Source organism: Papilio polytes, unplaced genomic scaffold, assembly GCF_000836215.1.
Source record: "Papilio polytes unplaced genomic scaffold, Ppol_1.0 DF823691.1, whole genome shotgun sequence".
NCBI classification, from domain to species: Eukaryota; Metazoa; Arthropoda; class Insecta; order Lepidoptera; family Papilionidae; genus Papilio; species Papilio polytes.
The window spans coordinates 3,835,336-3,855,914 of record NW_013525513.1 but is presented as its reverse complement, the minus strand read 5'-3'; the positions used below and the strand labels follow the sequence as shown (position 1 = coordinate 3,855,914).

The window sequence follows — 20,579 nt, the reverse complement described above, 5'->3', positions numbered from 1 at the left end:
TTTCCCCTTTAATAACATGTATGTATTCATTATATTTGATGGCCACAGAGCCATCGAACATGATGAATATGCAATCAATCAACTATCAATATTAATTTAAATTATAACCCTATCGACGTACTAAATTAAAATTCCTACATCAAATTGAGCGGAAAACTAGAACGTGCACAATTTATACTGTACATGTAGAATTGACTTGTACTTGGTAAATCATATTTACACATGTTTCAGTTTCTAGAATGTTCTTCCCATTATAATGCTAAAAGATAAAAATCAATGTCGTTGACAGTCACCTGGCGAATCTCTTTTAATAGCAGTGAATTTTTAAGGGATTTGTTGCACAAATGATGATGTGTGGATTTTTCATTGCAATTACAAAGCGGGAAAATGCAAATTATTCTATCGCAATCATAAATTTAAGTTAAAATTGAAAGTAATCAAAATTTATCATGTTACGAATTACAAAATATTTTATTCTGTTACAAATGTTGATTTCGTTTATTTTGATAATAATTCCGCAACTTAATGTAAATGTTGCCACATCGTTAGTAAATGCTATACATGTGTGTGTGATTGTTTAATGTCAAGGAGGTTCCGTGAGTTTTGCTCGCGTATGACCTGACTTCTAACACTATATCAAATAGATCTCAGATGCTCTTATCGTACAAAGATATTGCTATCCCTTTCAATCTCTTCGAACAAATAGAGAACAATACAAGGTTTTGACCGTAAAAACTAACGGTAACATTATTTGGAAATTTTATTGCTATGCTAACATTGATAGAAACGCAAGTGTAACTTGAATGGTCCTAATAAAGGTTTAAAAAGACGATACATCGTCAGTACGCTGTATTTTTACGCACAATTTAATTGCCCTCATTTTAGTATATCGTACTTTTATTACTTTCTATAATTTTAAAGGGAAGTAGTTATTCATATGATTTGTCTATCAAAATACACTCATTGGCTAAACAATGATTCATTAGGAAGACATATTTTATAATGGCTTTTGTATTGCCTCAAATATTATAATAATGAATTTATTAAAAAATGATTGACGAACACGCTCGTTTTATGCACAAAAATGTGTCTAGTCGGTACTTTAAAGATTTTTATTTTGCATTAAAATTACGAAACTAACATAAAACGCATCTTACGAATAGAGATGCGAACATGTTTTGAATATTAATATTGTTGTTATATGGTTTACCTTGACAGCGGGTTTCCATGTCAGCGAAGAAGCCAGGGTAGGGCTGCTCGTCGCAGTAGAAATTTGTGTACGGCACTGCGCCTAGTATTGGATAATCCGTCCCTGGTTTTCCTGAAATGTACCAACAAAAAGAATCCCTCAATTAAAAGTGTTTTTGTCTTAGGTAAGATAATTTCTATTACATTTTACATTCTAAATTTTCTTATTCTTTATTTTATTGGTTGTTTTTGCATAGTCTCTACTAGAACTTAAAGTTCAACTGCTTCATGCAATAAAATATCATTATTTGAATATATCATAACTTGACTGCTTTGACAAAGATATGTATAATTTGTCAATTTTTCAAAAAATTCTGGTGAAACATACAATACTTAACCTCCGACACTTACGTTAGACCTTCATAGAAACATGTATTTATATTTTAGGTAATTGGCTAACATGCTTATTTGTAAGTGATTCTTAGCTTTAAATTGGCTTGTTTACAGTTATTCTATCGTAGATTGTGACTACCATATAGTGCTTTTAAATGTTCCGATACTATCGACTATTACGCTAAGTCAGAAACCTTAACATCGATTCAGGATTGTATTCGTATGAAAATTTCGCCATAAAAAGAACACAATTAAAACTTAAATAAAAGTATATTCTGCTTTGTATTTACATATGTATAAAATTGCAATTAACATTTAATAAAACCTGCTCTTTCACGATTTTGCAGTGAAATAAAACAAGGTTTAAGGTGTTAACCTTCAACGAAATAGATACTTCTGATTTATTTTATTTTCTTAACGATATCATCCTTACTTGTAAACAAATCATAGTCGCGTAGAACTGATTTAAAATGAATTTCATAACACAGTAGAATTATTACGTATTACGACATTCAATTCGTTGATGTCTTTTGTATGGAAAATTTGTTCAGGTAAGATCTAAATTATTTTCAGTGATATCTATATATGATAATAATCATATTTAACAAAAAATATTGCAAAATTATAAGTATAAACATAAAGACACTGTTTAAAGTCTTGCTAGGAAATTAAAGTTATAACGTAGTGACAGTATTTTCAAACGTCACGTAAACTTAGTTCAGTACACGCTAACAAACAGCCATTGACACGATAGCGTTAAATGCGACATAGAATGCTCATATTACTATTGGTGATAAATATTAAGGATGTAACATAGTATATATAAATGTAACTAAAACGGAAGTAATGTTGTATTTTAAAGGTAATGTAATGTTCCGGTTTGTTTATTCAATTAAAGCAATATTATTGATTTTTTAACCAAAAATGTCGGATGAAACGTTAATTATGACAGAGAGACGCAGTAAAAACATAGTTGGGGGGTTAAATTAAGAAAATACTTCTAAAAACTACACAAATACATATAAAAAGACAATTTCGTGTTTCTTCACAATTCCAATAACCTTTAAAGAATCGTAGGCGTTAATACAGCTTGTACTTTTAGCGTAACAGATTTCAATTTTCGACTTCTTGAAGCGACTACCTACATAGTAATCGATAACCTTTCAGTATCTTACAATAGCTAGTGTCGACGTAACAATAACTCGATTGTTATAAGGTTCTCAGTCAGCCTACTTGTAATACTGAGCATCTATTAATTTTCGTCACCCATTGTTTTATCTTATCGAACTTTTTATGTAACAGTTAAAAATCGTTAGCAATCAATCAGTTTAACATTTTAAAAGACGTTTTTGATTACATGTGTTCAAAAACAACTGTAATATGACATGCTTTATGTGATCAATACCATTCTAGAATTTTTTAAATTAAATTACCATGCATATCGTGACTTGCATAGTACATATATTCTGAATTAACTCTTCTGTCTCTCATCAAAACAACCTCAAATCAATGTATTCTAGTCTACTAAAGCTGCCAAATATCCACAACATACTGTCGTCTCTTTTATTCCCACTAAAAAAAGTGAAACAAGAGTATTTTTATATAATTCTTTCAACCGTGATATCAACCGTAATGCTCATTCGAAGTATGCGCTTTTAGCTCATCCCGGCAGTGGATCTATGATAACGAAAGTCCCCGCCGGCGACCACTTTCACTGGCACAAAGCAATTATTGGAACACGAATCGAGATAGCCAGCGCACGATCTCGATCTATGATCGTCTTAATGTATTACTTGTTTCTTGTGTCAAAAGTTACGATGTATGTAAGGATAATCAAAAATTTTATTTTGGCAAAAAAATTAAAAGTATACTTAAATGTTTTTGGTTAAACAACTTTTACTTAAACAAGCAAACAATTGTATGCTAGTAAAGCTTTAGTTTTTATGACTACGATAAAAGATGCCTTAATAAATACAAATATATGTACATATTTTATAGAACAAATAAAATATTTTGTATTTTGTAAACAAAAAATGTGATAAACTTGTTTTTTTTTTATTTAAGATTAAAATCTCTATCATCGCATCGCTATTAAAAACCATCATCATAAATTAGTGAGTTACGTACTTAATAATCAGAATAATTATCAAGTAAATCTTTTAAAGCAATTAAGATAAATAATTGCTAAGATTGTAGATTACACTCATTACAATATTTATTTTTAAGTAAGATTAGGTAAAGGTCTCTACAATATGAATTAGACAAAAGGTTTTAGACTTAGTTTCTTTTAATAACAACTAGCTTTGGAACGCAACGCCGTCTGACTGGGATTATAAAAACAAAAACAAGAAGTCTAAGTGTTCTTCCGGACTATGTTCTACATCTATGTCAAATTTCACCCAAATTCGTTCAGCCATTTAGGCTGAAAACTCTAACAAACTTCCATTCATCTAAAGTTTCGTATTTCTAATATTAGTAAGATTACTAGAATAGAAATGTTCGGTCAGTTAGCCAGGTAACGGATCGCGTAACGATAATTGTAACGTTCCCTGAAGCGACTCTTGCAATACGGTAGTGCGGTCTTACATTTCAATGACCTACTGCTTGGAAATGTCAAATAGCATTCTCATTTAAATCGAAGAAAAGGGCACTAGCAACTTAGGAATTTTCACCAAAACAATTGTTGCGAAAATGTAACTTCGAAGTTACGGTGTTAAAAAATTAAAAGTATAGTGCATATAATTAACTAAGTGAAAAATAATAGACATAAGTAGCTTAGTACGAGTATATAAGATGTTAGGAACAAACTTGTTAACATTACAATAAATTTACATCTACAAATAAATCGTAAGTAGTTTAGAGAACAAACATAGAATTGCGTATATTCAAAATTAATTAAACGCCTCAAAGCGAAGGTTTCACAATAGTAATTGATTTGCGTTCTCTCATGTCATTTGAGTAATGAATGACTATGCACGTATTTGGCAATGAGAGAATCTGTATACTATCTACGAACGTACTGAGTTCAAAAATATTAAAACTCGAATTATAACAATTTGTGAAAATGTATTATACATATTTTATTGTTTTTACGCTTAATTTTTTTGTCTTTTCCTGCCTTTAAAGACTGTTACTTATTTTGCAGATTTTTTTAAAATATATCTGCACTTCAACAATAAATAAGCACTGTCCCCAAGTAATAAAAACACCTTTAAAAAATGGAATAATATTCTAGCTAACTACACCAAAAACATATCGATAACGAGCAGGTCATCACGATCTAATTAATATTAGCAACATAAGCCATGTTTAATTAAATGTAATATTTTGGACCTCATCATCGAAGTACGAAAGATAAAGTAATAAATTCGAGCCAACCATAAGGTCGTACGAGGACAGACACGAACAAGGTCAACATCGACACGTTTATGTAATAATTTGACTTTACTTGTGACTTTACCCCAATATTTGTCAACATTGGCAATGATAAAATATGAATTGGTACGATCAACATATTTCATTCACATAGAATACTTCAATGTAAAAAAAATATTGGAATTATCTAGAATATTCGTTTCACGAGATTTGAATATTTTTTATAGTTAAATGTTCTAGTAGCAGTTGATTCCAGTCCTTTAAAAATATTATAATAAGAATAAGCGGATCCCTAAAGCAGTCAAGGGCACTCACGATAAAATAAAAAGGATGGATCGAATAAAACCTGTGAACGCTCAAAGTATAACGAAGTGAACATCCTAATTATACGTAGTTTTATGTTACATCTTCGTTTTAAACTGGCCCGACTGGATCCGCAAAAGGCCATTCTGTTAATATCACGAATAGATTAATTATGATAATTGAATCTTGTTTTTGTATTTCGGAACATCTTTGTGGCCGCCGATGGCAAATAAAAATGTTTCTTTAAATTAATTGATAGTAATCGGATTACAATTCGAATAAAATGAATAAAAGACCTGTTAAAAATAGTAACATTCCCTTAATAACGATAAGTACATGCTAAGCATTAATTAATTTCAGACTTGTGTATTTTCAATATATACGAGTAACTAATACAAAATTTACGTAAATATTTTTTTAAAGGAAAGTAATGCGAATTAAAGCAAGTTGTTTAAAACAAAGTTGTTTAAATGTGTACTGTAATCACGAAATCGCTCTAATGCAATAGATTAAGACGTTTAAAACACGCAGTAAGTCAACCGCAAATGCATTAGCATGCGTTGCCGAAACCGCTTCATTAACTTTACATATCAACAGTGTTCGAATTGCTTATATGTATTACATGAAATTTGAATTTCCATACAAACATAATTACAAGTCGGCCCGCCTAGTCGATTGTCTTACGACCTCCCTGCCATTGTCAGTCGACTGACAAAATTACATTTATGCAGGAAACAATTATTATTGTCGTGCTAATTTCTTTGAACAAATTGTACGCGGTGTAACCTTATTCAAGAACATATGGAAATATTAAAAAATAAACTAGAACACGAATATCTGTATGAAAAAAGTACTGGCCACATAGCCCTTAGGACGATGATCCAGGCTTAATGTTAACAGGTTTATATTATTTGAGGAGTCAGGTTTTAGGATTTACTTTTATTTTATTTACTGCTTATTCTTTATTGTAAAGGGATGAAGAAACTGTGGAACCTGTTCATCAACCGGTTCCAATATTTTTATTCAATAAAATACGATAAAGCCAGTTTTCAATACTACCTGTTAAAATTATTCGTGTACAATAAAAACATTTTTTGTGTGATTTTTTCTTTTGTTTTTATTTAATTGTGGTAGATAATAGATATAATAGCTAACTATTTTTATGTGAAAAAGCGGTACGGTAGTCTAGATTTTTTTCTAACTCGTATGCCTTCACTATGACCTTTGTCTGTTAATAATGTCAAGCCATAAAAAAGTGTACACTAAGGTTATCAGACATCGAAGACACATTGCATATATTCAAATTACTGTAATAAACCACAAGAAAAAAGTAGGATAAATATGAAATAAGCATACAATTTGTAATTCATTTAAATATTGTCAAGAAAAATCAGACTATTTTAGATAGAAATCATACAAATATAATAGACAAAAAGTTGCATGCAAAATTCTAATCGTCCTTGAAACGTGAAATTTCTCTTACGAAAGATGAGTCTTGAAATTTAACGTATGCATCTGCGAATTGAAGACTCCAAAGTGTTTACACGTACATATGATTCGGCGGTAATATTTCGTTGCACACACGACCCACATAGCCGTGGCCAGTTGCAGGGACATTGTAAATATTACTAACAAACTTGCAAGTTTCAAACTGCTTTTTGCCGCATCAAAAGTGTCAATTTAATATTTCGTTAATAATTAATAATTACTATTACACTTGTGTTTTATTAAGACGTATCTACTTGTATATTATTAAGAAATATCTAAAGTTTCCATGCGTAGAAATAATTTACCTTAGAATATATGGACCATTATCGTAGTAAGAAGCAAGACGTTTATTTTTTTTATAAGATAGGCGTTTTTAATTTTTATACTCATAAGAGATCCACCGTTATTTAATAAATTTTGTGTTATAAATTAAAGCACACGATATATATAATAACACAAAAAGATACCGGTGCAATATTAATTCCGCCATATTTATTTCAGTGAGTTATTGCTCAAATGGCCGATCGGGTTTGACCGGGTTACACAAAGCGCAATGATTACCAACGAAGTAATAATGAGCGATTGTTAACAGAATTAAGAAGTCAAACAAAGCCCGATGGAGCGAGGTCGTTCAGAACACGACACCATAGATTCACCTTGAAGGTGTGGCCTGAAATATACCCACGTCCCATTCTGTATATAGTGTACTTCATTGATGCCTAATCTATGACGTAAGGGCCTTTTTGAATTATAATCTTTGTTAGATGAACTTGTATAAAGTACAATATGAATCATTGTAAGTGATACTCAAATAATACGATAAATCTCTTTTTTATTATAAATTTTTAGAACACGTTTAGTGATGACTGTGGCTTAATAATTTCCTACCCAAACACCAGTCTAAAATTCACTTTTATATTCAACATATTATTTTATCATAAATGTTACAAGTGTATAAAAATCACCGATACTTTTTATTAATTAATCATTCCACATTTGCTTGGTTCGTTCGAGTGTTAAAAAAAGTCTTCGCATGACTTCATTCTGGACTCTCATATCTCTGACGTGTTGCAAACTGTCGACAGAATGACTAATCATCTAAATTCTGAGTTCACGCACTGAATACGCTATTAAATACAATCATCAAGGTACACTTGTACCTATACTTAAATCGCTTAAAAGACGCTCCTCAGTCACGAATCATGGATATAAAAATACAATGACGATACCATGAGTCATTCTTATTTTAAGCTTGATTAATAAAAAACTCATCCAACAAATAGTTTTTAATTATCTTCTTTTTGTTTAAGGGCTATGTCCTTATCAGTGGTACTTGAGAGTACTTCTCCTCCACTACAAGTGTCTAGTCCTCCCTCTCTCAAGTACACCTTATTATAAAAGTCTGGGGTTATTAGGTCAACAAAGCAAGATTTCCTTAACATGTATTACGAATATTACCATTTTATAGTGATTCTCCTTATTAAATACCTTAGTTACAGACTGATTTTCAATTTAAAATATATGTAGCGTCTTACACAAGAAGTCATTGAAAGCGAGTGCATATTAAATAAAATATTGCACGTGAATCATGTGATTATCGTAAGTACTAACTATATTCACTGCATTAATATTGTTCTTTATAAACTTTGTTTATATTTTAATGAAAACGACCTTTGATTCTGCAGTCACGGACTAACGACATTTGGTTTAAAGTGTACCTTAGACGTTAGATCCAGAACCTAATACGGATGTATGTTTTCAAAAAGTTTAAAAGTTTCAGAAGACTACACTGTTTTTGAACTAAATTTCGCAAGGCATTTGTGGTAATTTATAGTTAAAATAATTATAATAGCAACAATTTTATAAACCACCTAACTACATTTATTACATCAGATTAAAGTCTACGTTTTTTTCTCACACATAAACAGCTAGATTATTTTCATTAACTTATGTTTACTTACCGGGTATAGCCATGCCAAGTTCCAAGTACTCCTTGACTGAGGGTATGAGGAAGGAAGGTGGCGCAGGGACAACTGTGTCGGGCTCGGGGGCGTCAAGCGCCTGCGCAGGGTCTCGCACACCAGAACTCTCAGCTCGCACCCGCTTCACCCGTGTACCTTCTTCTAAACCACCTAAAAATATGTAAATGTTCATTAACACTGAAGGTTGCTAACAAAAACATGATAGAAGAATGGATTCTTACTATAGTTCTCACTTCGTTTATGTCTATTTTTTAGTAAAATAAACATTGTTTATTTCTAAACTTGCGTTTATCGTTTTAAATCTAGATATCTTAAGATACGAAAATGACTAGAAACGATATATTCAATTTGTTTACAGGGTTACGAAGATCGGGTCGTATAGACGTAAAATAAATTTATTTTAATCTACAATATCATTTCCTATAATACTAGTGTCGTTGCTTAAATTACTAGTAAATATAATTTTTTGTAACACACCAGATGATTTGGTAACGAAAACTCAACCAATCAACTTTTGTGGGTAGCACAATTTTGCAACACATACAGACACCACAAGGTTAGACAATTCATCAATCATTTCTTCAAAAACATGATGCGGTATTACTTTAAATGCAATAAGTAAAAGATATCTCGTAATACGATGGTCACACCACTATTACAATGTATGGATTTTCTCATAGTTTCCCTGTGGTTATCTCGCCCTATTCGCCACAAAATCTTTCCCTCCAAATCGATATGTCAGTAGTAATTAAGTCAATTAGAATATAACTGCTTTGTTCCTGCTCACTAGATCTGACTTATAAATAAATTTTTCAATTGTTTGACAAGTCTTAAAAAGCGAATAAACTGTAATAGTGATGTAAGCTATACCTACCATTGGAATTCTAAGAGTTGCTATTGCTTGTTATATCTACTTAGGAGTGGTTTAAACACCATTACACAAGTGTAGCAAGAAAGATCAGTCAATTAAATACATGTATGTACATAAACCATGCATACAGTGACCGATGCGGGTTGCTACATCACGCAATCTACCGTCAACTACCCGCAAAAAATAACATTCTTAAAGTAATCACCACATTAAGATCATCTAAATTTTGCAACTTCTAAATAAATTTTTCAAATATATTTACTTATAAGGAACTGTACTTGGCTAATTTCTGCAAATAAAATCTTTAAGAGTTGCCTTCACTACTATTTATTAAAATTTAATATCTAGAACGGTTTTGATGAACCTTCATCTTAATTTATATGGAAATTGGGTTGTGATGATGAATGAACCGTACTCATTAGTATATTTTGACTAAAATGTCCAATGTCAACATGTAATTTGCTAAAAAACTAAATAGCAACATAAGGTAATGTACTAATTTATCAAATGGATACATATAATAAGAATTCTAAAAAAAACATTTCATTTTTATAGTAATATTAATAGCCTAGGTAAAAACAAAAGATCTGTAACAATAGGTGTTATCAGATCGGGCTTTATCAAATGGCCAATCATTTTTTGAACGTAGTTAATTATAACTTGTAAAACAATATAAATTATATTTTAAAGGCGGTGGAAATTAAGCAACACTGACGTCAGTAAAGTCCGCCTCGTAATAAAATCGAATATTGATCTATCCTCGTTAGCACTTTAAGTTAAAAAAGAAGCATAATTAAAGGAATAAAATCTTTTTTATTTAGTGTCCTAGCTATTAACATTATAATTAAAACATGAAGCAAAATATTTTAAAACAACTAAAAAACATGCAACCAGTCCTTTTTATGTCTATTGATAAACATTCTTTTTTTACGCGTACATCAGAAATATAATTTCTAATAATGCAATCCTTTTCCTTACATATGTATTTATAAATGATTTATGTATTACAAAGGTTAACACTATAATAACCTTAGTATGGGATACGGGATACCCAACTTAATCAACCGCAACTGCCTTCAACAGTCCTTACACGCATCATGCATTTATTTATGACCGAGTTTCCAATGAGAGATATTAATTTTAACAGATTAATTTAAATTTGTTGAGAACATTTTACCGAAATGATGAACAGATATTTATTACGTTGCGTTTACGTAATTTACGGCCTAATGCAGTATTTTGTGTAGGAAAATAAATGAATTACATAAATTAGGCAATATGTGCTATTATTATAAAATAGTAATAGATTGCCATTATATGTTACTACGTTTTGCCCGCGACTCCGTCCGCGTGAAATAAAAAAAATAAGATGCAAAAGTAAGTAGCCTTTGTGTTCTTCCAGATTATGATCTACGAGTACATCTATTCCAAATTTCATCAAAATCCGTTTAGACGTTTTGGTTACAAACTCTAACAAACATCCATCCATCCGTTTAAACTTTCGCATTTATAATATTAGTAAGAATTAGTAAGATAATATTAGTATGATAACGTTTACTTATTATGTCCGAATGAAATATGTTATAATTAAATTTTTAAAATTCCAGCTATCGTAATTAGAATATGTACTTGAGCCTGATTATAATCAAAGAGGATTTTAAAAATACAATTGTAAACAGTAGTTAAATAAATAATACTTAGACATTATGAAGCTACACCTTTAGCTGAAAACTTAATTTAACGTAAAAATTTAAGTAATTGTCTGAAAAACTATAGGTAACTACATCTTAGTTTTGGAAGAACTAAAAACATCCACCATAACTTTAAATTATAGAATATATAACTTAAGTATCCTCTATCCCATTAACTATGAGGTCATCTTTCGTAATATGTATTTACAAGAAACAAACCTAATACTTCGTAAGGTCAGCGTAAGCTTATTGAAATAATATCTTATTTCACCAATACATAACTTATTTGTAACTTTACATATCAGTATTTGATTTTAATATTTTTATAAATTTGTCTTACCGGTGAAGGTCAAACACGTTATGATGAGCACCAAAAATCTGAAAATCGCTTTTAATCCTTTCATCGTGATTTTAATATTATCTAATAAATGAATACACCAACATATCTTGATACACGATAGAACTACACGTTAGAATAAATTATAAAGAACATCGAATAAATCGCGGCTCAGCTAAAATGGTTTTAAAACTGTGACTTATGGAACCGCGACGTCTCACACTCGGCTCATAAATTGTGTAAGAGCGGTACTTGCGTGCGCTTTCGGGGACAGCCGACCGCGCAATGCTCACTCCACGTATAACTTAATACATCCAAATAAAAAAGCTATAGGAAACATTACTTCATTGACCTCTAAACGTTTTCAACTAATGGGAGGCCGCTTCATCTAAAGAAATAGTCAAAATAGGCAACGATGCGTATTAGATTTTCTTGTAGACTACAAAACAACATCAAAGCAAAATGAACATACTTAGATTGTTGCGTAATTATACACATTAAGTTAAAAAAGATTATAGCAACTGCACAGCAGGTGTACCATTACATAACTTTTGCTAGTTCCTTCATTTAGTTATATCACAACTTGGGTCAGTATTTAAGATTAATCATGTGGATTCTTAAGTCGTAAAATTTGCATCGTTGCTTGATGGTTACAGATTTTTTGTCATAATGGTTTAAATGATTCCCCATTCCTGATCGTCTACTAATAAACCTTAAATTTTGCGACCAGCATCCTTGATGTTAAGTGACCTACCAAAAGACATCTGCAACATCAAAATGCGTTAGCTTATTTTATTGGACATAGGAGAAGATAAAACAATAAAGCATTTTTCCCGTCCCTTTTCTCTTTTTTATCGAACTTATCCCGTCCCCTCCTTAGAAAAGCATAGAAATCCTTGTTTTTGGTCTTATGATGTCGAGGTTTTTCTTACTGTGGAGGTAAGAAATACCTCGACATCATACATATGCCTACTTTCAGTTCACGCTTGTTTTCCATGTGATCGTGGTTCATTTCAGCGGTCGAGCTAATCAGACGAGCAGCAGATAAAGCTAATGGAGATTCTACCACTGTAGTATAATTTTTATATTCTTATGACACGGCTTAATTCAAGTAATATTATTACAATGGTCGTTAGCAAAAGGTTTATGCGTGCGATAAGTGAGAACATAAATTATTAATACAAGTTTCTACAACTTAACTAAGTTTTTCTTAAATTCTCGCTTGATATTAGTTAAGTGATTTACAGTCGCACTTAGAGTCCTTAAGTGATTACTAAGGGGTCCCACAGTGCGAATTTAATTCCAAAAATTGAAGCGAAGCTACTGCTCAATAATTAATAATCCTGAAACGGAAATAACGTTTTTTCCGCTGACAGCCAAACCTAATAATGAATCCGAAGATTGTATTTTACAATTTCAAATTCAAATCCCACATAATTCTGCTTTCCCCCAGAGGCCAGGGTTTTTTTGGAAGATTTCCCCCAGACAACAATAGAAAAAGAAAAAAAGGCTACACCAGTGGCTATAGATAGGTACTCTTTGTAAACTTGCCTCTTAGCTTGTCTATTATCTATGACCCGGTGGGACCATCGCTCCGCCATTCGTTTGAAGTTTGATTTTGTTTTCAAGGCAAAAAAATAAGTCAAGTCCAATTTAAATTTTGTTAAAAATAAATGCTAAGCACTAAGTGTAGATATATTATTAAATGTAAAATAGTAATGCTATTTAAATGTTAATTTGTTTCTGATCGTAAATCAGCATCAGCAATGAATACAAAAATTAAAAAATGTTGTCCAAATTGCAGTCAGTTTTTCAGCTTGAAGTGTAAGATTATTATAATAATTCCATAGCTAGCAAATTAGTTAATCTCAATAATATTTTTGAGTTTGTCTTTGCAGTGATATCTTCAAAACAAAACCCCGAAAACATACCGCTTTTTTTAAAGTGCGGCCATTCTATGTGCGAAAATTGTATTACAAATTTGGTCAAGTTTGAAGAACCCATAGAATGCAAAATTTGTCATAAAGATATGGAAATAGAAACTAACGATGTTAAGTTATTGGTAACAAACAAATTAAAACTACGGCAATTGTTTCCAGTCAACATATATATGCTTGGAGAGTTATCACTAGAGCTTTTAGAGGTAGAATTTTAAAACTATTACTCAGTTTAAATAAGTCTTATTATATTATTATGAGTAAATATCAATACAAGTTTCATACTTTTTATACCATGCTTATCGAATCATTAAGCACATAAAAGTAATTAAACTTACAAGTTAAAACACACTTTAGTTAACTCTGAACATTTCTTTATCAAATAATGTGGACTAAAAGTTTAGTCTGATATATTTGGAATATTATCCTTAGGTTTTCATAACTAATTAGTTTATTGATGTATACTGTAATTCATGTATGAACATGTTTTGAATTTTAATAAATAGGTTTGTGTCTTTCAGGCAAAAAATGAAGTGAAGAATAGTGATGATGATTGTTTTCTTAATTTGAAAGCACTTCTTCAGACAACAGAAACATGTCTAAGTAAGTGTCTTTATCTATATTTAACTTAATTGTCACAAGAGTCATACTCATGGGTGAATGGGCATGTACAACAGCCTATTACTTATTTTTCAGGTCAATGCTTGGAATGTACGAATCCAACAACTAAAATGTGTAGACAATGTGCAACAGTACTGTGTGAGGTTTGTTTCAGCAAAAGTCATAAGAACTTTGTCATATTTAGAAATCATGTTCTCCAAAATATAGGTGCGTAATAAGTTTATTAAAAATGTTTCTTTATAATGTTGATGAAGTTATGAATGCTCTTATTTATTGTAGAACCAGAATTAGCAACAAATAATTGCAAAGTACATGCAGAAAAACCATTGGAGTACTATTGCAAGGACTGTTCTAAACCAATCTGTATGGATTGTTTGGTAATTGGAGGTGAAAAATCGTGCAAAAATCACAACTTGGTGTCCACACAAGAAGTTGTTAGTGAAATTTTTTTTATTTCAGTTGATTAACTTAATGATTAGATGTCAATAATGGATTGCTTTTTTTATTTTATGTGCAGAATGAACAGCTTTTGGAAGATTTAGCTGAAATCTGCCCTAAGGTAGATGAAACTTATAGACGGTTAACCAAAACTGCAGTTGTAAGTAAATTAATTTAACTGTTATTTTGTATGAAGGTATATTTAAATATACTTTATTTTACCAGTTGCTAAGTCTGCACCAGATATAAAAAAAACATAGCAACTAGCTTATGTGCTCTTCCAGCTTTTAATTTTTTTTTATTTTAAAGAAACCAGTACTCGACCCTAGACTGAGATTGGGTTCTACATTTGTACCAAATTTCATTAAGATCCATTTGAACTGTTCTATAGTTATCTTGTAAAAAAACATCCATCCATCTATACTTTCGCATTTAGTATGAATTAAGAAAGAAAAATTAAATATTAGTAAGATTGAAGCAAATTCATCGTCCATTTGTCCAAATCCCTTACAGAGGGTTGGCACATTATATTGAAGCAGATTTATTAACGCTTTTGATGTTATTGCAGGATATTGGCCATATTTTATATAATATTGAAAATGATAGTGGATCTTCAGAACTGTCACATATCGAAAAAGAGGTGGAACAAAGTTTCTCCAAGCTTTCATCTATTGTGCAAACTCTTAAAGATGAGACAGTCAGTAAAATTGTTAAACTAAGGACAGCAGAGAAAGAATCTCTAGAAAATGCTAAAAAATCACTTGCTGATTCAATCAAGAATGCAATATATGTGTCTAATTCTGTGAAAAAATCTTTAAGTGTGGAGAAAATTAAACAGGTAATACACATTTATACTAAATATTATAAAGAGGAAAAAGTTGTATCTTTGTATTAATTGAAGTAACTCGAAAACTACTGGGCCGATATCTGACACCGTTAAAAAGCTTTGTTATCACTGAGTACATAGGCTTTATTTTTTACTATTTATTAATTTCACGCGAACATTGTCGCGAGCAACAGCTGTAAAGTTACATCATGCTTTTTAATGAGTGTTTAAAAAACTCCTTTATTAATATTTCTTTAGTATATTATAAATTTTGTAAATATTTTTTAATTTCAGGCTAACATGTCTTTGCTACTAGAGGATGCTAAGAAAGTTGTTAATAGTCCTTGGTACTTAAGCCAGAATAAAGGTGATATTAAGTAAGTTAACAAAAATTCATTGATATTACTAACCTTTTTCCTAGTTTATTAATCAGTATTGTTTATTTTGTTGTCAATATTTCAGTGTTGTTGTCAATGAAGAGGCGTGCAACCTCCTTGGAGACTTTATCCGTTTGGAAGGTGAAATGGACAGTACATTTAAACTCCTTACTACTGATGAAATAGATTCAAATGTTGAAATACCTCCTCCTCCCGTAGCACCAGTATTTCCACCAGAGCTGCCCAAAGGTAACATTATAATATTTTCATATATTATTAAATTCACCCAACAAATTAACCATGTAACATATGATATATCTATATTCTTACTTCTTACTAATATTATAAATGTGAAAGTTTGGATGGATGGATATTTATTAGAGTTTAGAGCTTAAACTGCTGAGCAGATTCCAATGGAATTTGGAACAGATGTAGAACACAGTCTGGAAGAACACATATAATAAAGAGGAAAGATTTGTTTAAAACTACTGAACAAATTTTAATAATTATTTCCCTATTAAAAAGCTCCATTATCTTAGTTACATACAATGTATTTTATTAATTTAAGCGAAGCTGGGGTTTGATGACTAATATCTTGTGTTTCTTTTTGTGATTTTCTCTAACAATAATTTGGTTTTATTAATTTTTTGTTTATTCATACTTCATTTGCAGTCACTAAGTTAACTCCCCATGTTTTAGATGTAAGAGTGAAAAAGACTCAGAATAATCCTAATGTTCAAAAAGAGAATGTGAAATCTCAGTTGTTCTATACAAAGGCTCCGACATACCGCAGCAAGAGTGCTTCCGTCTCATCCTTGAATTCACTCAATAGTGATTCCTCTTACAAAAGTTCAAGCATCAGAGGTAATATTATTGTTCATTAAGCCTTTTTCATTTTTAATTAAAATTTTTATCGCAAAGTTTAAAAGTATTCAAATATCTTAACGGCTTGGACCATAGTAACGTAATGGGATTTGGGGAGAGAACAATGTTCGTAGATAAGACCTTGAGCAGACAACATATATGAAATGACATAACATTTTACAGATGATGGACTGTACAAGCCTGTACACCAAGTGTCACCATATCAAGAGATCCCACAACCTAAGCCATTGTGTGCAGGTATATACTTTTCTGAATACCATACTTAGTCATATAGTAATCCCTTAGTGTAGATTTAATGTAACTTTTTACACTAATGGCTCTTTTAAAATAACAATAAAATGACTTAATGTGCCTGTTAATGATCTGTTATTCAACTAACAGTGTAAAGTTTAAATTAGTTTTGTATAGCTCTCAGTTACAATGTAATAAGTTAAAGTTACAAATGTAATGTTCTGTATGTAAGAATAAAAATAATATATTTATTAAACACTAAGGATAACTACATCAATCAGTGTTGCTTTGGCATCTGAACTAGGATTCCTGTTTTTAAAAAGCCAGGGAATTCCCTTACAAAATCATTCATGTTTTGTGCGAAACATTGAATTTAATTGATACTCTATGTGATTCAATTCTTTATTTTTTATTGCAGTTATATTTCTAATTTTAAAATTACTCCTAGTATTTTATTTGTTTTTCTCATTCTTTATCTTTGTTTAGTCTACTTTTGCATTCCAACAATTTACAGACAGTACAGACATAACACAAGTCACACACCATAGATGATGTCATAGTTAGTTACTAGAAATTGACAGCTGACCGTTGCAATGCAATACAATACTTTAGATGTATAATAGAGTGATGATAGTTAGTTCTTAATTGACCTTAGAGGGTTATCGCATATCTAAAGTGTATTTCTGGTTATATTTTATTGTTTTTTTTACATAATTTTTTTTTTATATTTTAAGGTGGTCAAGAACTAGTGTATATATCACATATCGTGACGCCGCATAACTTTTACGTGCAACGAGTTATTCATATGCCGATGCTTGAAGAGTTAATAAAGGAGTTTCGAAACGCCGTCTCCCTGCCTAAACCGTCTGTTAACAGTATTGCAGAAGGTACGTATTTAATGGATAATTGACATTTAACTGTAAAAAAATAATTGAATAATTTACTTAATCATCTTCCTCCTTATCCTACTCTCGTAGGGTCGCCGAAACAGGTTTAAATTTATACTAATGTTATAAAGAGGAAAGATTTGTATTTTTGTATGTTTTGAAATAACTCAATGACTACTAGGCTAGTGTAAAAATTATGTCACCATTGAAAAGCTATGTTATTTTTTAATTCGACGCGGACGTTGTCGTGAGCAAGAGCTATTAATGCAAATTATTATAGTTGTTTATAGTATTGTTTTTTGTTATTTTTTTATAGTGTATTTTTTTTTCAGGCAAGTCATACTTAGTGTTCAATAAAACTGACAACCTGTGGCAGCGCTGCCGAGTCACCGGCATAGAGAAGAAGGACTCCAACAAAAACTTGTACCATGTCTTTTGTATGGACTTTGGAAGTACTGAAGTTGTTACTATAGATAAGTATGTGTTTCATGTATTTATAAATACTTATCCGAAAACTTGATAACTTATATAAGAAATTAGCTGTTCCTGTGAGGTTTCGTCCACATAAAATTATAAAAAAAATATTTTATTGTTTACATTTGTCAAATTATCAATAGCAAATGTCAAAATGATATGACATGACAATCTTGCTTTCTTGATGTTGGCAGCAACTTATGGTCTCTTTCCCACTTTAGGGTGTTTATCCAAAATATTTGGATAAAGACGTGAGTGTAGGGCTTTTTATTACAAAATGAATTATTCAAAAATATGCTATAATTGCTGACATCTTAGGCAACAAAGAAGTGTGTGTTTACGCTTTATTATAATAGTATAGATGAATGAACGGAGTCGCGAGCGAAAGCTAGTTTATAGTATTAGTAATATGATGGTTATATTGTCAGACTGCGGCTGCTGTCGCCCGCGCGTGCGCAGTCGCCGGCCCCCTTCGCGGTCAACTGCTCGCTGGCGAACTGCGAGCCGCGCGCCGGCGCCTGGACCAGCGACGACGCGCTCCTCATACAGAACATCACCGACAAGTAATCATTATATCTCACTACCTCACTAACTGACAATATTTATTTATACTTTAAATGTGGCGATACAAAAAAATATATTTTTTTAATATGGTAAATAGATATCGCCAATCTCGTTGGAATCTGGCATAGATATATGTTTTGTATAAATCATTGTTAACTAGTGACGGATATCAGTTAAATGGGTTGTGTAGATTTCGATAAAAATCACATCTATACTAAATGTAAAGAGGAAGGATTTATATTTGTGTATATATTGAAAAAAGTTAAAAACTATTCAACCGATTTAGAAGAGGAAGTAGAAGTAGAGAACAATTTTTTTGATACTTTATAACAAAAATATTTTTTTTCCTGAAGTTAATATCGATTATAGTTATCTATAAAGAAATAAAAAATACGGTAATAGTACTGGATGAAATATTGTGCACCAGCAAGCAGACGGTGGTGCACATCCAGCGCGTGCGGTGCGCGGCGAGCGGCGTCAGCGTGGAGTGTGACGTCACCACGTACGAGAACGGCGTCAGCCTGGCGCACGCGCTCGCCTTCCAGGGCCGCGCGCGCCTCCTCAACCACAAGATACCGGTACGCAGCCAGAAGCTAACATAAATTATAATTCAATTCTTTATTCATAATTTGAGATAAAAATTGCAGATATTATTATTATTATCATATATGTTTATTTCATATTTTCTATATAATAGATTTGATATAGAAATAAAATAAAACATATTATATAAAAAATAGAGCACCACAGGCTGCGGAATCCGATGACTCAAGCATTATTATTATTATTATTATTATATCTAAACATTTCCGAACTTACTAGTTTGTGACTTGTGATATCTTTTTAAGCCTGCCTTTGGACCTTCCTTTAAGGGCAAATCAATTGTTTTTTTTGTTCCGCCCTATCTATAGAAATTGCTAGCTACAGCCTTAGCCGCGCATGCATACACTTTCTTATTTTATTTCATAGATGACGGTTTAACACTATTTTTTTTCGAAACATCGCTATATTTTTCGACTGCAGTGACACGTACACATATAATCGTCTACATTAAACCATGATCGTAATGTAAAATGTTATATAACCACAGAAATCAAACATGAGATATTTATATATGACTAAAACATATTTAAAAATGTAATTAGATGTTTCTTTTTGCAGTACCCAAAAAATATAAATGCCGGTAAAAAGCCGAAGCTGTTTATAAACAATAGTGACTATAATTTGAAAACAATGGAAGAAGTCTACATAACTAGTATAATAAGCCCGGATCATTTTTACGTGAGAAAGGTAAGGGGTTTTGTATGCTATTAGATTATTATTATTATCTTGAAATCACAATTTTTTATGTATGTCCTTGGTATTGTATTATTAAATAAAGCAATTAATGTTATTCTTTACAGGTACACCTGCAGAGTGTATATGAAAAATTATGCGAAGATCTCGATCAGAATTACAATATAAACGTTAAAACAGGCAGTATCTATTTACCTGAGAAAGGTAAATATTTTGCATATATCTAAATGTATATGTTTTAATATAATCTCAATGTATGTCCGAAATTGTCCAAACAGACCATCCAAAGAAAAGTGGATTTGACGGTGAAGGAGACGTATAAGAAGGAAATGTCCTCTTTATGTGCGTCTCCTCCGTCAATTAAGGGTAGACAACGCATCTGCAATAGCGGATGTTTATGGGCAGCGGTCGCTTT

General features: G+C 31.3%; 2 protein-coding genes across 2 annotated transcripts in view; one reads left to right on the top strand and one right to left on the bottom strand.

Moving 5' to 3' along the window:
* The window catches only part of LOC106104320, a 14,031-nt gene extending 2,103 nt beyond the window's left edge, over window positions 1–11,928 (bottom strand). Inside the window, exons 1-3 of the mRNA XM_013284340.1 lie at window positions 11,632–11,928; window positions 8,709–8,879; window positions 1,211–1,321 (exon numbers count right to left, since the gene is read on the bottom strand). Coding sequence (XP_013139794.1) covers window positions 1,211–1,321; window positions 8,709–8,879; window positions 11,632–11,695 — 346 coding nt within the window. The 5' untranslated portion in view covers window positions 11,696–11,928. The remainder of the gene's footprint in view (window positions 1–1,210; window positions 1,322–8,708; window positions 8,880–11,631) is intronic.
* A 1,267-nt stretch (window positions 11,929–13,195) lies between these two features.
* Window positions 13,196–20,579, top strand: part of LOC106104065 — a 12,387-nt gene continuing 5,003 nt past the window's right edge. Inside the window, exons 1-17 of the mRNA XM_013284003.1 lie at window positions 13,196–13,452; window positions 13,527–13,771; window positions 14,087–14,168; window positions 14,262–14,393; window positions 14,466–14,620; window positions 14,704–14,784; window positions 15,193–15,462; window positions 15,745–15,827; window positions 15,913–16,076; window positions 16,500–16,691; window positions 16,875–16,949; window positions 17,678–17,830; window positions 18,163–18,307; window positions 18,733–18,867; window positions 19,296–19,446; window positions 20,030–20,158; window positions 20,272–20,379. Of these exons, the coding sequence (XP_013139457.1) occupies window positions 13,395–13,452; window positions 13,527–13,771; window positions 14,087–14,168; window positions 14,262–14,393; window positions 14,466–14,620; window positions 14,704–14,784; window positions 15,193–15,462; window positions 15,745–15,827; window positions 15,913–16,076; window positions 16,500–16,691; window positions 16,875–16,949; window positions 17,678–17,830; window positions 18,163–18,307; window positions 18,733–18,867; window positions 19,296–19,446; window positions 20,030–20,158; window positions 20,272–20,379 (2,358 nt within the window). The 5' untranslated portion in view covers window positions 13,196–13,394. The remainder of the gene's footprint in view (window positions 13,453–13,526; window positions 13,772–14,086; window positions 14,169–14,261; window positions 14,394–14,465; window positions 14,621–14,703; window positions 14,785–15,192; window positions 15,463–15,744; window positions 15,828–15,912; window positions 16,077–16,499; window positions 16,692–16,874; window positions 16,950–17,677; window positions 17,831–18,162; window positions 18,308–18,732; window positions 18,868–19,295; window positions 19,447–20,029; window positions 20,159–20,271; window positions 20,380–20,579) is intronic.